The sequence below is a fragment of the Tamandua tetradactyla genome, chromosome 6 (assembly GCF_023851605.1).
Source record: "Tamandua tetradactyla isolate mTamTet1 chromosome 6, mTamTet1.pri, whole genome shotgun sequence".
Classification (NCBI taxonomy): Eukaryota; Metazoa; Chordata; class Mammalia; order Pilosa; family Myrmecophagidae; genus Tamandua; species Tamandua tetradactyla.
Window position 1 is genome coordinate 43,531,063 of NC_135332.1, and position 15,256 is coordinate 43,546,318.

Genomic DNA, 15,256 nt, shown 5'->3' on the forward strand with positions numbered 1-15,256 from the left:
CCAAATAAACATTTTTTGCTTTAGTCTCACACAGAAGGTGACGTTTTAAAATAATTATTACCATCTATTTTCAGTACCATGCAATAATGACATTCCTTTGTTCTTCCTCATGCAAAAACATTTTAAAAATTGTACCTTGTACATTTCACTATTATACACTCTATGCATTCCTAGATTATACCATCTCAATCTTTAACATCTATCTTTCCTTCTGATTTCATTTATGTCCCCAGCCCTCCTACCTCTATCATTCTCACATGCAGCTTCATTCAGTGTTTTAACATAATTATATTACAGTTAGGTAGTATTGTGCTGTCCATTTCTGAGTTTTTGTATCCAGTCCTGTTGCACAGTCTGTATCCCTTCAGCTCCAATTACCCAATATCTTACCGTATTTCTATCACCTGATGGTCTGTTACGAACAAAATATTCCAAGCTTATTCACTAATGTCAGTTCATATCAATGAGACCAGACAGTATTTGTCCTTTAGTTTTTGGCTAGTCTCACTCAGCATAATGTTATCAAAGTCCATCCATGTTGTTACATACTTCATAAGTTTATTCTGTCTTAAAGCTGCATAATATTCCATCGTATGTATATACCACAGTTTGTTTAGACACTCCTCTGTTGATGGACATTTTGGCTGTTTCCATCTCCTTGCAATTGTAAATAATGCTGCTATAAACGTTGGTGTGCAAATGTCCGTTTGTGTCTTTGCCCTTATGTTCTTTGAGTAGATACCTAGCAATGGTATTGCTGGGTCATATGGCAATTCTATACTCAGGTTTTTGAGGAACCGCCAAACTACCTTACACAGTGGTTGCACCATTTGACATTCCCACTAACAGTGAATAAGTATGCCTCTTTCTCCACATCCTCTCCAGCACTTGTCATTTTCTGTTTCGTTGATAATGGCCATTCTGGGGGATGTGAGATGATATCTCATTGTGGTTTTGATTTGCATTTCTCTAATGACCAGGGACGTTGAACATCTCTTCATATGCCTTTTGGCCATTTGTATTTCCTCTTCTGAGAGTTGTCTGTTCAAGTTTTTTTCCCATTTTGTAATTGGATTGGCTGTCTTTTGTTGAGTTGAACAATCTCTATAAATTCTGGATACTAGACCTTTATCTGATATGTCGTTTCCAAGTATTGTCTCCCATTGTATAGGCTGTCTTTCTACTTTCTTGATGAAGTTCTTTGATGCACAAAAGTGTTTAATTTTGAGGATTTCCCATTTATTTATTTATTTCTTCAGTGCTCTTGCCATAGGTGTAAGGTCTATAAAACCGCCTACAATTATAAGATTTATAAGATATCTCCCTACATTTTCCTCTAACTGTTTTATGGTCTTAGACCTGATGTTTAGACCTTGATACATTTTGAGTTAACTTTTGTATAGGGGGTGAGATACGGGTCCTCTTTCATTCTTTTGCATATGGATATCCAAATCTCTAGGCACCATTTATTGAGGAGACTGTTCTGTCCCAGGTGAGTTGACTTGACTGCCTTATCAAAGATCAAGTGTCCATAGATGAGAGGATCTATATCTGAGCACTCTATTCAATTCCATTGGTCAGTATATGTATCTTTATGCCAGTACCATGCTGTTTTGACCACTGTGGCTTCACAGTATGCCTTAAAGTCAGGCAGCGTGAGACCTCCAGCTTCGTTTTTTTTCCTCAAGATACTTTTAGCAATTCGGGGCACCCTGCCCTTCCAGATAAATTTGCTTATTGGTTTTTCTATTTCTGAAAAATAAGTTGTTGGGATTTTGATTGGTATTGCATTGAATCTGTAAATCAATTTAGATAGGATTGACATCTTAACTATATTTAGTCTTCCAATCCATGAACACGGTATGCCCTTCCATCTATTTAGGTCTTCTGTGATTTCTTTTAACAGTTTTTTGTAGTTTTCTTTGTATAGGTTTTTTGTCTCTTTAGTTAAATTTATTCCTAGTTATTTTATTCTTTTAGTTGCAATTGTAAATGGAATTCGTTTCTTGATTTCCCCCTCAGATTGTTCATTACTAGTGTATAGAAACACTACAGATTTTTGAATGTTGGTCTTGTACCCTGCCACTTTCCTGTACTCGTTTATTAGCTCTAGTAGTTTTCCTGTGGATTTTTCCGGGTTTTCGACGTATAGTATCATATCGTCTGCAAACAGTGATAGTTTTACTTCTTCCTTTCCAATTTTGATGCCTTGTATTTCTTTTTCTTGTCTAATTGCTCTGGCTAGAACTTCCAACACAATGTTGAATAACAGTGACGATAGTGGACATCCTTGTCTTGTTCCTGATCTTAGGGGGAAAGTTTTCGGTTTTTCCCCAGTGAGGACGATATTAGCTGTGGATTTTTCATATATTCCCTTTATTAATTTAATGAAATTCCCTTGTATTCCTATCCTTTGAAGTGTTTTCAACAGGAAAGGATGTTGAATTTTGTCAAATGCCTTCTCTGCATCAATTGAGATGATCATGTGATTTTTCTGCTTTGATTTGTTGATATGGTGTATTACATTAATTGATTTTCTTATGTTGAACCATCCTTGCATACCTGGGATGAATCCTACTTGGTCATGATGTATAATTCTTTTAATGTGTTGTTGGATACGATTTGCTAGAATTTTATTGAGGATTTTTGCATCTATATTCATTAGAGAGATTGGTCTGTAGTTTTCTTTTTTTGTAATATCTTTGCCTGGTTTTGGTATGAGGGTGATGTTGGCTTCATAGAATGAATTAGGTAGTTTTCCCTCCACTTCGATTTTTTTGAAGAGTTTGAGGAGAGTAGGTACTAATTCTTTCTGGAATGTTTGATAGAATTCACATGTGAAGCCGTCTCGTCCTGGACTTTTCTTTTTAGGAAGTTTTTGAATGACTAATTCAATTTCTTGTGATTGGTTTGTTGAGGTCATCTGTTTCTTCTTGAGTCAAAGTTGGTTGTTCATGTCTTTCCAGGAACCCGTCCATTTCATCTAAATTGTTGTATTTATTAGCGTAAAGTTGTTCATAGTATCCTGTTATTACCTCCTTTATTTCTGTGAGGTCGGTAGTTATGTCTCCTCTTCCATTTCTGATCTTATTTATTTGCATCCTCTCTCTTCTTCTTTTTGTCAATCTTGCTAAGGGCCCATCAATCTTATTGATTTTCTCATAGAACCAACTTCTGGTCTTATTGATTTTCTCTACTGTTTTCAATTTCATTTATTTCTGCTCTAATCTTTGTTATTTCTTTCCTTTTGCTTGCTTTGGGATTAGTTTGCTGTTCTTTCTCCAGTTCTTCCAAGTGGACAGTTAATTCCTGTATTTTTACCTTTTCTTCTTTTCTGATATAGGCATTTAGGGCAATAAATTTCCCTCTTAGCACTGCCTTTGCTGCGTCCCATAAGTTTTGATATGTTGTGTTTTCATTTTCATTCGCCTCAAGGTATTTACTAATTTCTCTTGCAATTTCTTCTTTGACCCACTTGTTGTTTAAGAGTGTGTTGTTAAGCCTCCACGTATTTGTGAATTTTCTGGCACTCCGCCTATTATTGATTTCCAACTTCATTCCTTTATGATCCGAGAAAGTGTTGTGTATGATTTCAATCTTTTTAAATTTGTTAAGACTTACTTTGTGACCCAGCATATGGTCTATCTTTGAGAATGATCCATGAGCACTTGAGAAAAAGGTGTATCCTGCTGTTGTGGGATGTAATGTCCTATAAATGTCTGTTAAGTCAAGTTCATTTATAGTAATATTCAGATTCTCTGTTTCTTTATTGATCCTCTGTCTAGATGTTCTGTCCATTGATGAGAGTGGTGAATTGAAGTCTCCAACTATTATGGTATATGTGTCTATTTCCGTTTTCAGTGTTTGCAGTGTATTCCTCACGTATTTTGGGGCATTCTGGTTCGGTGCGTAAATATTTATGATTGTTATGTCTTCTTGTTTAATTGTTCCTTTTATTAGTAGATAGTGTCCTTCTTTGTCTCTTTGAACTGTTTTACATTTGAAATCTAATTTGTTGGATATTAGTATAGCCACTCCTGCTCTTTTCTGGTTGTTATTTGCATGAAATATCTTTTCCCAACCTTTCACTTTCAACCTATGTTTATCTTTGGGTCTAAGATGTGTTTCCTGTAGACAGCATATAGAAGGATCCTGTTTTTTAATCCATTCTGCCAGTCTTTGTCTTTTGATTGGGGAATTCAGTCCATTAACATTTAGTGTTATTACTGTTTGGATAATATTTTCCTCTACCATTTTGCCTTTTGTATTATATATATCATATCTGACTTTCCTTCTTTCTACACTCTTCTCCATACCTCTCTCTTCTGTCTTTTCGTATCTGACTCTAGTGCTCCCTTTAGTATTTCTTGCAGAGCTGGTCTCTTGGTCACAAATTCTCTCAGTGACTTTTTGTCTGAGAATGTTTTAATTTCTCCCTCATTTTTGAAGGACAATTTTGCTGGATATAGGAGTCTTGGTTGGCAGTTTTTTTCTTTTAGTAACTTAAATATATCATCCCACTGTCTTCTAGCTTCCATGGTTTCTGCTGAGAAATCTACACATAGTCTTATTGGGTTTCCCTTGTATGTGATGGATTGCTTCTCTCTCGCTGCTTTCAAGATCCTCTCTTTCTCTTTGACCTCTGATATTCTAACTAGTAAGTGTCTTGGGGAACGCCTATTTGTGTCTAATCTCTTTGGGGTGCGCTGCACTTCTTGGATCTGTAATTTTAGGTCTTACATAAGAGTTGGGAAATTTTCAGTGATAATTTCTTCCATTAGTTTTTCTCCTCCTTTTCCCTTCTCTTTTCCTTCTAGGACACCCACAACACGTATATTTGTGCGCTTCATATTGTCCTTGAGTTCCCTGATACCCTGTTCAAATTTTTCTATTCTTTTCCTGATAGTTTCTGTTTCTTTTTGGAATTCAGATGTTTCATCCTCCAAATCACTAATTCTATCTTCTGTCTCTTTAAATCTATCATTGTAGGTATCCATTGTTTTTTCCATCTTTTCAACTTTATCCTTCACTTCCATAAGCTCTGTGATTTGTTTTTTCAGTTTTTCTATTTATTCTTTTTGTTCAGTCCATGTCTTCTTCATGTCCTCCCTCAATTTATTGATTTGGTTTTTGAAGAGGTTTTCCATTTCTCTTCATATATTCAGCATTAGTTGTTTCAGCTCCTGTATCTCATTTGAACTATTGGTTTGTTCCTTTGACTGGGCCATATTTTCAATTTTCTGAGTGTGATCCGTTATCTTCTGCTGGCATCTGGGCATTTAGTCAGATTTCCCTGGGTGTTGGACGCCACAGGTTGAAAGATTTTTCTGTGAAATCTCTGGGTTCTGTTTTTCTTATCCTGTCCATAGGTGGCGCTCGTGGCACACGTTTGTCTACGGGTTCCCCCAGTGAAAGTTGCTGTGGGTCCTTTAACTTTGGAAAACTCTCGCCGTAGGGAAGGTTCGGCAGCCGAAGCGTCTTGGAAATGTGCCAGCCAGCCCGGGGGTCCGAATGCGGGGAGGGTCGCCGGCCACCGCAGCACGGGAGAGCACCTGATCGAATTTCCTATTCGGCCCAGGGTACCAAGAGTGGCGGGAGGGCGCCAGCTGCCGCAGTCCGGGAGAGTGCACTGTTTCCAGCCGGACCGGGGAGTCATGTGTTTGGAAAGGACCCCCCGGTCACCGTTCTCTGCAGTCTGGGGATTACCGACCCAACTCTCTCAGTTGGTCCGGGGGGCCTTGCGTGGTGGTGGTGCCAGCTGCCGCGGCCCAAGGGAACCGCCTGCCCAATTCTGCCATCTGGCCTGGGAAGGAGGAAGGAAGGGACTCCGGCCGCTTGCTGTCCCGCCCGGGAAAGCCCGCGCCCCTCGGCGATCTCACCGGAGCTGGTTCTCCCAGACAGTCAGCCGTTCCAGGATGGGGTGCGCTGTCCCTTTGATCTCCGTCGTGGCTCCGGGAGTTGCTCTGTATTGTCTCCACTCCCCCAGTAGCTGTTCTGGGGGAGGAAAGGTGAGGGTGGCAAGGCTGTCGAGGACGGTGGCGGAGGAGCCGGTGAAGGCGGAAGAGGGCACAGTGGTGGTTGGAGAGCCGCCGGAGCAGGAGGAGAAAGGGAAGGATAAGATGGCGGATGGACGCCGCCGAAGCAGAAGGGGAAGAGGGGCGCCCGGCGGACAAAGAGGGAGAGGAGGGCGGGCAGGCTGGCTGTCTGGTGGGCCGCACCTTTAGCTTTGGAAGACTCTCCCTGCTGGGGGCGTGGTAGAGATGGAGGAGAGGTTGTTGGCTGGTTTTAATGGCTTCAAATTGCCAAGCCCTGGGGTCTGAATTCCTTGAGAGAGGGATTCCACCTGATTTGGGCTCCACCCCTCCCCTGGGGAAGGCATAGGTGGGAGACAACCCTGAAAGCAGCCCATTTCTGCCTATGCCTGGGGCAGCTGCAACCCGAGAAGTCCCGCAGCTGAATCCAATGCTGCCAAGTCTCCGTAGAAACACAGCCAAGCCACTAAAACCTCTGTTTCGTCCACCTTCCTCTTTTTCCATGAGCCCAATGAGCGAACTCCGCCTTGACCAGGTTTAGAGTCTCTTTCCTTTCCCTCTGGGAAGCCACCTGTGGGGAAGGGGCGCCGGGCACCAGCCACCACAGCTTGGGGAACTCATGGTTTTGGGGAGGCTTGCAGCCGGTCCAGCTGTTCCAGACTGGGGTATGTTGTGTGTCTGGTCACTGACGTGGCTCCGGGAGCTGTTCTGTACTGTTTCTGGTTATTTAGTAGTTGTTCTGGAGGATGAACTAAAACACACACATTACTAACCCGCCATCTTGGCCCCCTCAAAATTTTGTTATTAATGCCTTCAAGCAAACATTTAGAAATGAACTTGTAGTAGTTTACCCTTTGCATTGCAGGGGAATTAGGAAGTGAAGAAAAAGAAATTGCTTTTCTGTTTTTAACTGACATTTAGATTGGTATTAATATATCTATATAGAAGTTGTATCATAAAAACCAATAATTGGTCAGGCCACAGTGGCTCAGCAGGCATAGTTCTTGCCTGATATGCCAGAGATCCAGGTTTGATTCTGGTGCCTGCCCATGCAAAAAAAAAGCCAATAATTATAATCAAGGGTAATTTAAAATCCTACCTTATCATATGTGGTATTGAGTCGTGAAAAGAGAATATACAACATCATTTAGTAATAAGAGCTAAAATCATTATTATTCATCTGGGATTGTTAGATAATTGTCAAACATAAGAACTAAGAAACATCTGATTATATTTTGGCCTGACAAGAAAAAATAATGTAGGTAATTTTTGGTGCTCTTTGATACTACAAAAATGTAACTTCACTCAATTTATAAAAGTTATGTTAAATTATATTTGGGAGAAACATGATGTAAATATCCATATTTATATATATAAACTCCTTTAAATCTCTAAGAATTCTGAAAATGTTGCCAAAATATCCTTCTTAGAAAATTGTGATGATGAAAGGGAATAATTATGAGATTCTGCTTTTTTCAGAAGGTTTCAAAATGATTAAATACTCCATTTTGTGAATCCAGGAGTTCTAGTGGTTTTCCATAGGTAATCCTTGAAGCAGTAGGTATTGCAAATTATTTCCATGTCGTATTGGAGAAAGAAGATTGTTAATAAGTTGTCCTTATCACATCACCTGCTTCAACAGAGTTTCAAATGGCATTTGTTTAAGTTTTGTCATTTAAAAATTTTTCAGATAAACCCCATTAGATCTATTGAAAATTATTGGTTTGCTCTCAAAAAATCAACCAATAAAAGTTTAATAAACCAACTTTTATTCCAGTTCTGTAAAAATAAGGTTGTTCTTAACATGAGATCTTTATAAATATTATCTGTGTTTCAGATGGGTCATCTTACTCTGGAGGACTATCAGATCTGGAGTGTGAAAAATGTTCTTGCCAATGAATTTTTGAATCTCCTTTTCCAGGTATGTTTATAATCAATGACACTTGATAAATAATAGCAGTAGTTTCACATCTTTTCTGCTGTACACAAACTAAAGCTATCACATCTATGGCTCAGGTTGATTTTCTTAACATTGCTAAGCTACAAACCCATATATTTTTAAAAGACAGAAGTACATTATCCTGTATACCACCTTGAAAGATAAGATACAGCATGAGCTGATGGTATAGCTGATTATGTTTATCTTATATAACTTATGCTAGAGCAGCATGTAATCATATAGAGAATCATTTAAATTGCTAAAAGTATCATAATTTATGATTTTTCTTCCTTGTTGTCTTTTTAAAAGGCCTTTCCAAAAGAGAGTACTTTTTCCCCTAAGGTAAAATAACTCATTGTCGCAGAATGAGAAACAGGAATGGGTAGGGCAAAATAGATGGATATAGAAAGTTCTAGAAGTCTTGTTGGAAGTGAATGTTATTGGTTGTGGTTAAGGTTGGCTAAGATTTTATAGTTTTATAAGATTTTTAAAAGTTTTCTTAGCAGATATATCTTCATTGAAAACAGGAATTTGGTTTTCACTCTGTTAAAATGACAGTGTTTTCTTTGATTATTTGTTTGCTCTTAGTGAGATGCTATAAAAGGTTTATTAACTAAAGAAAAAGGCCTTTCCTCACAAATTAGTCAGTATGAACAGAAGCATTAATAATAAATAGGCAACTGTAGATTTTTTTGAGTATATTACAATCTTTCCAGTTAGATTACCATAGCTGCAAAGTCTTTTCTCAGTTTTTATTATTTTGAAAGGCCAGGAAACACTGAGGATGAAAGGAGGGTAGGGTAAAAATTTGCCAGGAGTCATAAAGCTTGCCAGATTTTAACTTTTTTTCAGTAGTTCTCTGGCTTCAGTTTTTAAAAGTAATTTGTTTTCCCACTTTTCCTAGATCTTCATAAATATTTTGATTGGTTTAATACTGGCTTTTTAATTTCTCCTTATTTTATTTTCCTTTCCTTGTAAAAGTACTACCCCAGTGAAGATCAGACTGATTTGATATCTTTGTATCTGTTACGATCTTCCATTTCAAATAAAGAATAACTTGTTTGGGGCAGCTGTGTTGAAATAACTTGGAAACTGGTCTTTTCTGACTGCTAATGCCTAATTGTTGCATATTTAAAACATATCAATCTGATAAGCCATTTAAATCAGTCAACTTGCTTAGTTGTTAGTACTTCCACAGGGATTCAAGATAATGGCTTTATAAAATATTTATGAAAAGAGTATAAATCACCACTATAAACAGAATGATTTACTTGATAAAATCAGCTATTTTAATCTCATTTAAAATACCGTCCTTAGTTTAGTAGATCCTATAGTCTTTTTTTTTTAACTTTTGGAAAACTAGTGACGCTATGCTTTATTTGAGAATAGAATAAAGGGCACAGCCAGGATGATCCATAACATTCTGCCTAACCAGGCTATTATTAACTTTCCAACACTGTTGGTGTCAGACTGAGCACCCTAACTTCTTATAAAGAGAATTAGAAAAAGGGTGAAATAAGCTCTAAAGGTGAGCCCATGAAAAGGAAAAGTGAACTGGTTTTCTTTTTGTTCCTTTTAAAACTAGCAGCAATACTGTACAAGTTATAATGAAGGCTAAACACAGTGGCACCAAAAAGGCTATTTACAAGAGCTTTTCTTCAGCAGAACATGCTTGAATGCTTTGAGGAATCGCATCTTCACTAAGTGCAGTTTACTAAGAAGCAGGGTCATCTAATGTCTCACTAGTATTTAAAATAGTCAAGGGAGTGAAAATGTGCAAATTTAGCAGCAAAAGCCACTTCTGTTCCTTTCAGGGGAAAATGATAGTAGTCAGCAGGGCCACTTCAAGGGCTGGTCCAGGGTGGCCTGGTGGTCTTGGTATTCTGCCACATGCCTGTGCCGGTGGTGCGTATACTCAAACTTGGTCTGCAGCTCACCAGTCTTGGATTGGGGAAGGATATCTGGGAGCCACTTGATGATAGAAGATGTTTGCTCCTTTTGATCTGGGGAAGTGTTGCCAACTTTGAGAAAATTTTTAGTTCCAAGTACTACAGGACTGGTTGCTTCTCTATTACTCCTTTTAAATCTGCTTTATCTCATATTAAATATATCAACATTTTGATCACTTGTCTGTTTGAACCATCTTATAACTCCTGCATAATATAGCACTTTGACTTTTCATGTTGCCTTCATTATTTCATTCTTGTCAAGGACTTGAAGTAGCACTATTTTTCTATGACCCCACTTTGTAATTGACAAACATCAGTGGGTTTGTCCACTTGAGATTTGCCTGTGTGTGTGTATATGTGCACATGTTCATTTTCAGCATTTTATGATCAGTTTAAAGGTTTTTACAGTAAACACGTATACTTACCACATAGACTTTATCATTACATCTTACTATATTTGCTTTATCTTGTCTTTAGGTTTAGTTTTTGTTTTGTTTTTGTTTTTTTTTTGTTTTTGGGTACAGGGTCCAGAAATTGAACCCGAGTTTCCAACATGGAAGGCAGGCATTCTAACCACTGAACTACCCGTGCGCTCTCTTCAGATTTATTTTCAAAAGAATATTGGGGAAAAGAAAACAAACTATATGGTCAGGTCGGTGCACCAGTGGCTCAGTGGCAAAATTCTCACCTCCTGTGCCAGAGACCTGGGTTTGATTCCTGGAGCCTGCCTATATCCCCCCGACCTTCACCGCCGCCCCCACCCCCCCAAAAAAGAAAGGCAAAACTATATGGTCAGTAAATATACAGGGAAGCAGATAGTTATGCTAAGCTGTTGTTTTATTTTCTCTCTGGGTATTAACATTAGTAGAGTTAGCTGGTAAGTTTAGTAATTCAGGATTGAATTATTCTCTTATATTATTTGCTTACCAAGATCCCACTCTTTGTTGGGTGTTTTGGATATTTAAGTTATGATATATGTAAATGTCAGTAGAATTAAACTTCTGAAAACATTTCCTCCTGAGGGAATATCTTTATTTTTGTAAACTCGGTGTTCAATATTTTGCAGGGGTAGGATGCCAAATATAATTAGGGTTTTCTGTACGTTTGTAAAAACAGTATCAAGTATTAGAGTTGTAGTAGAAGAAAAATTCCCCACCACCCCAACCTCCTCCCCTCCAAAAAAAATTATTCACACCCAAATCCCCAGAACCTGTGAATATGTTATCTCACATGGCAAAATGGACTTTGCAGATGTATCAGCTTAAGTGTCCTGTGATATGCAGAATATTGTAGATGATCCAGGTGAAGACTAATCTAATCACCTTAGTCCTATTAATCAAGAACTTTTCCCAGCCAGAGAGAAAGAAATATGACTCCAGAAGGGCAGAGAGTTGCAACATTGCTGACTTTGAAATAGAGGAAGGACTACAACCCAAGGAATGTGGGTAGTCCCTAGAAACTGAAAATGCAAGGAAACAGATTCTTCCCCAGATCCTCTTAAAAGGAATTCAGTCCTACTGATATGTAGATTTTGTTCATTGAGATCCATGCCCAGATTCTGACATTTGGAACTGTAAAATGATAAATTTGTGTTGTTTTTAGCTGCTAAATTTTTGGTAATTTGTTACAGCAGCAATAGGAAACAAATACCAAGAGGGTAATCCATATTCATGAATTGGAAGGCTCAATACTGTAAAGATGACAGTTCTTCTCAAATTGATTTATAGACCTGGTGTATTTACAGTCAGAATCCCAGTAGGTTTGTTGTCATTGTTTGTTTTTGTAAAACTTGGCAAGCTGATTCTAAATGCATATAAAAGTACAAAAAGTCTAGAATAGCCAAGATAATATTGAAGAAGAACAAAGTTTCAGGACTTATATTACCAGATATTAGGAATTATTATAAAGTGGTAGCAATTAATACAATGTGATATTTGCATAAAATTAGACAAACGGACCAATGAACAGAATAGAGAGTCCTTAAACAGACTTCTACATATGATCAGTTGATGTATAATAAAGGTAGACATTACAGTGCAGAGAAAGAGTGGTCTTTTGACCAAATGGTGCTGGGTCAGTTGATATCCACATGGAAAAAAATGAATCCTTATTCCTATCACATACCATACATAAAAATTCCAAGTAGATTGTAGATCTCAATATGAAAAATAAGAAATGAAGTTTCTAGAAAATAATGTAGAATATCTTAACTTTGAGGTCACAGAGAGTCTTAAACAGGAGGCGAAAAGCACTAGACATAAAAGAAAAGATTAAGTTGGACTTCATTAAAATTAAGAGCTTCTTTTTATCAAGAGATACCATTAAGAGAGTATTGGAGTTTGGATCGGTATTACAATGAATCTGTAGATCAGTTTGGGTAGAATTGACATCTTAATGACATTCATCCTTCCTTTCCATGAGCAGGGAGTGTCTTTCCACCTATTTAGATCTTCTGTGATTTCTGTTAGCAATGTTTTGTAGTTTTTAGTGTACACGTCCTTTAAGTTTATTCCTAGATACTTGATTCTCTTAGTTGCTGTTTTGAATGTGATTTTTTTCCTTAATTCTCTCCTTAGGTCATTACTTGTGTACAGAAATATTACTGATTTTTGTACATTAGCCTTTGTCTCTCCACTTTCCTGAAATTGTTTATTAGCTCATGTAGTTTTGTCATACATTTCTCAGGATTTTCCAAGTATAGGATCATGTCATCTGCAGATAATGAAAATTTTACTTCTTCCTTTTATTACTTTCTCCTGCCTGATAACTCTAGCTAGAATAACACTGGTTACAGTGGGCATCCTTGTCTCTTTCCTGATCTTGGGGGAAGGCTTTTAATCTGTCATTGTTAAGTATAATGCTGTCTGTGGGTTTTTCATATATGTCCTTTATGATATTGAGAAAATTTCCCTTGATTCCCACCTTTTGAAGTGTTTTTTAATCAGAAAAGGATGCTGAATTTTTATCTAATGCTTTTTCAGCATGAGATGATATGATCATTTGATTTTTCCATTTCAGTTTGTTAATGTGCTATATTACATTAATTGATTTTCTTATGTTGAACCACCCTTACATACCTGGGATAAAACCCACTTGGTCATAGTGTATAATTCTTTTAATGTGCTGTCGGGCTTGATTTGCAACTATACTGATCAGGATTTTTGTGTTTATATTCACCAGAGATTGGTCTGTAATTTTCCTTTCTTGCGGTATCTTCATCTGGTTTATTAGGGTGTTGCTGACTTCATAATATGAGTTAGATAGGATTCCCTCCTCTACTACTAATTCCCTTTAGTACTTCTTGTAGGGCAGGCCTCCTGTTTACAGATCTTCTCAGCATTTATCTAAGATTTTTTTTTAATCTCTCCCTCAGTTTTGAATGACAGTTTGGCTAGATAAGGAGTTCTTGTCTTTTTTTGTTCAGGATCTTAAATATATCATGCCACTGCCTTCTCGCATCCATGGTTCCTACTGAGTAGTCTGAACTCAGTCTTATGTGGTTTTTCTTGTATGTAGTGAATCGCTTTGCACTTGGTGCTTTCAGAACTTTCAACTTCTCTTCAATATTTGACGGTTTGATTAGTATGTGCCTTGGAATAAGCCTAATTAGATTTATCCAATTTGTGGTTATTGGGCTCCTTTGATTTATATATTTATATCTTTTATAATAGTTGGGAAGTTTTCCCCTATTATCTCTTAAACTAACCATCCTAGCCCATTACTCTTCTTTTTTCCTTGGACACCAATGAATTTTTTTTTCCCACATGTTGACCAACATTTTATTATCAGCTCTCATTTATCTGCAAAAAACTTGCACATCTCCTTGGCAAACTGCTGCACACACGCGTATTCCTGTAACCCTCACAGACCCCCAGAAATATAAAGGAGTTTACATCTTAACCTGAGCAAAAATTAGGAAGATAAACCTGTAGGGAAAAAATTTCATATGATGCCTCACAAATAAAAGAAAAACTCACTGTCTTAGGAATATCTATTGCTTTCCTCCATTAAGGCAGAAAATTGGAGTTGCCTGGAATCTCTAAACTTAAACACTGCTGAAAGGTAGGCATTAGTATATTCCTATAGATGATGAAAATGAGACTTAGAGGTTAAGCAACTTGTACCAATAATTCTTATATTTGTGCTCTTTGTGTTTTCAGTCATTTCCCTGAAGTCCCGTCACACTTTTTCCATCTTTCTTGCCATTTGTTCTTTTGTGCGTTTGAGTTCAATTTTCCTGTCTTCTAGCTCACTTACTCTTTCTTCAGCCTCTTCAAATCTGCGGTTGTGTATCTAGTATATTTTTAATTTTCATCACAGTGAAATTTACTACTTTTCTATTTATTCTTTCAAATTCTTTTTATAATCTTCCAGTATCTTCTTGGTATCATTTATGTCCCTTTGAACATCCTTGATGAGTTGTTCCAAGTTCTGTGTCCCCTACAGTGTTTTAATTTTGTTATTTGACTGGACTTTATCTGCCTGAATCTTCACGTGCTTTGTGATTTTCTGTTGTGTTTGGGGTATTTGATTATATCAAGGTTGTTTTGAAAGTTGGTTTCCTTCACTTTGTCTTAGGTTTTGTTTTTGCTTAGGTTTGCGTTGAAGGTCCTGTTTTGCACTTGGTTTGTCAGTAATTCCCTGCCAAACCAAAGCCCAGATCTTACAGAGGGGATGCGATTCTACTTTAGAATAGATGACATCTTTGAGCCACCTCTTCCCCTCAGGCCTGCCTCTCCCCAACTGCAACTGCTGTCTGAGCAAGACGGAGACCCGATATAATTCCAGCCAGAGCCACTGATCTTGGTGTGCTGACCCAGGTTGAACAGTCTGCAGATCAGCAGAGGCTTGATTTCTGGGCCTGATAGGCCTGGTGCTTCCCAGGCTTCTACTTGGGATGTCCTTGGGCTGTGGGACTGGATATTTCAGCTGACCTTGCCCACACCAATTTGGAAATGCCTGACAGCTGGTCCTGGCTCATGGTGAGGCAGCTGGTTACAGTGGGTAGCTGGGCATGCTTCCAGGTTCCCCACGGGAGCTCCTGGCTGTGGAGCTGCATGGGAAGATCTCCCAAGCTAGCTGTGGGGGTAGGCTGGAGTGGAGGAACCATCTGTTCCTTTGGACCTGCACTCCCCCGTGCGTGGCCATTTGCCCCTGGTGGGGTCATGCCCAACCTCACTCATTCCATTCTATTTCAGTTTCTCGACTTTTTTGTTCAGGACCTCTCTATGTAACGTAGAAGACCCTATCTTGCTGTTCCACGGAGCAGGGCTGAACTCAGCCTATCCTATTCTACCAGATTCCCTGGCAATACTTTTTGAAAGAGATATATATCC

At 38.2% G+C, this 15,256-nt stretch overlaps 1 protein-coding gene across 2 annotated transcripts in view; it reads left to right on the plus strand.

Moving 5' to 3' along the window:
• The window catches only part of USP32 (ubiquitin specific peptidase 32), a 332,680-nt gene that overhangs the window by 197,860 nt on the left and 119,564 nt on the right, over positions 1-15,256 (plus strand). For both annotated transcript variants that reach the window (XM_077165036.1, XM_077165035.1), the window contains exon 10: positions 7,870-7,953. In XM_077165036.1, the coding sequence (XP_077021151.1) occupies positions 7,870-7,953 (84 nt within the window). The remainder of the gene's footprint in view (positions 1-7,869; positions 7,954-15,256) is intronic.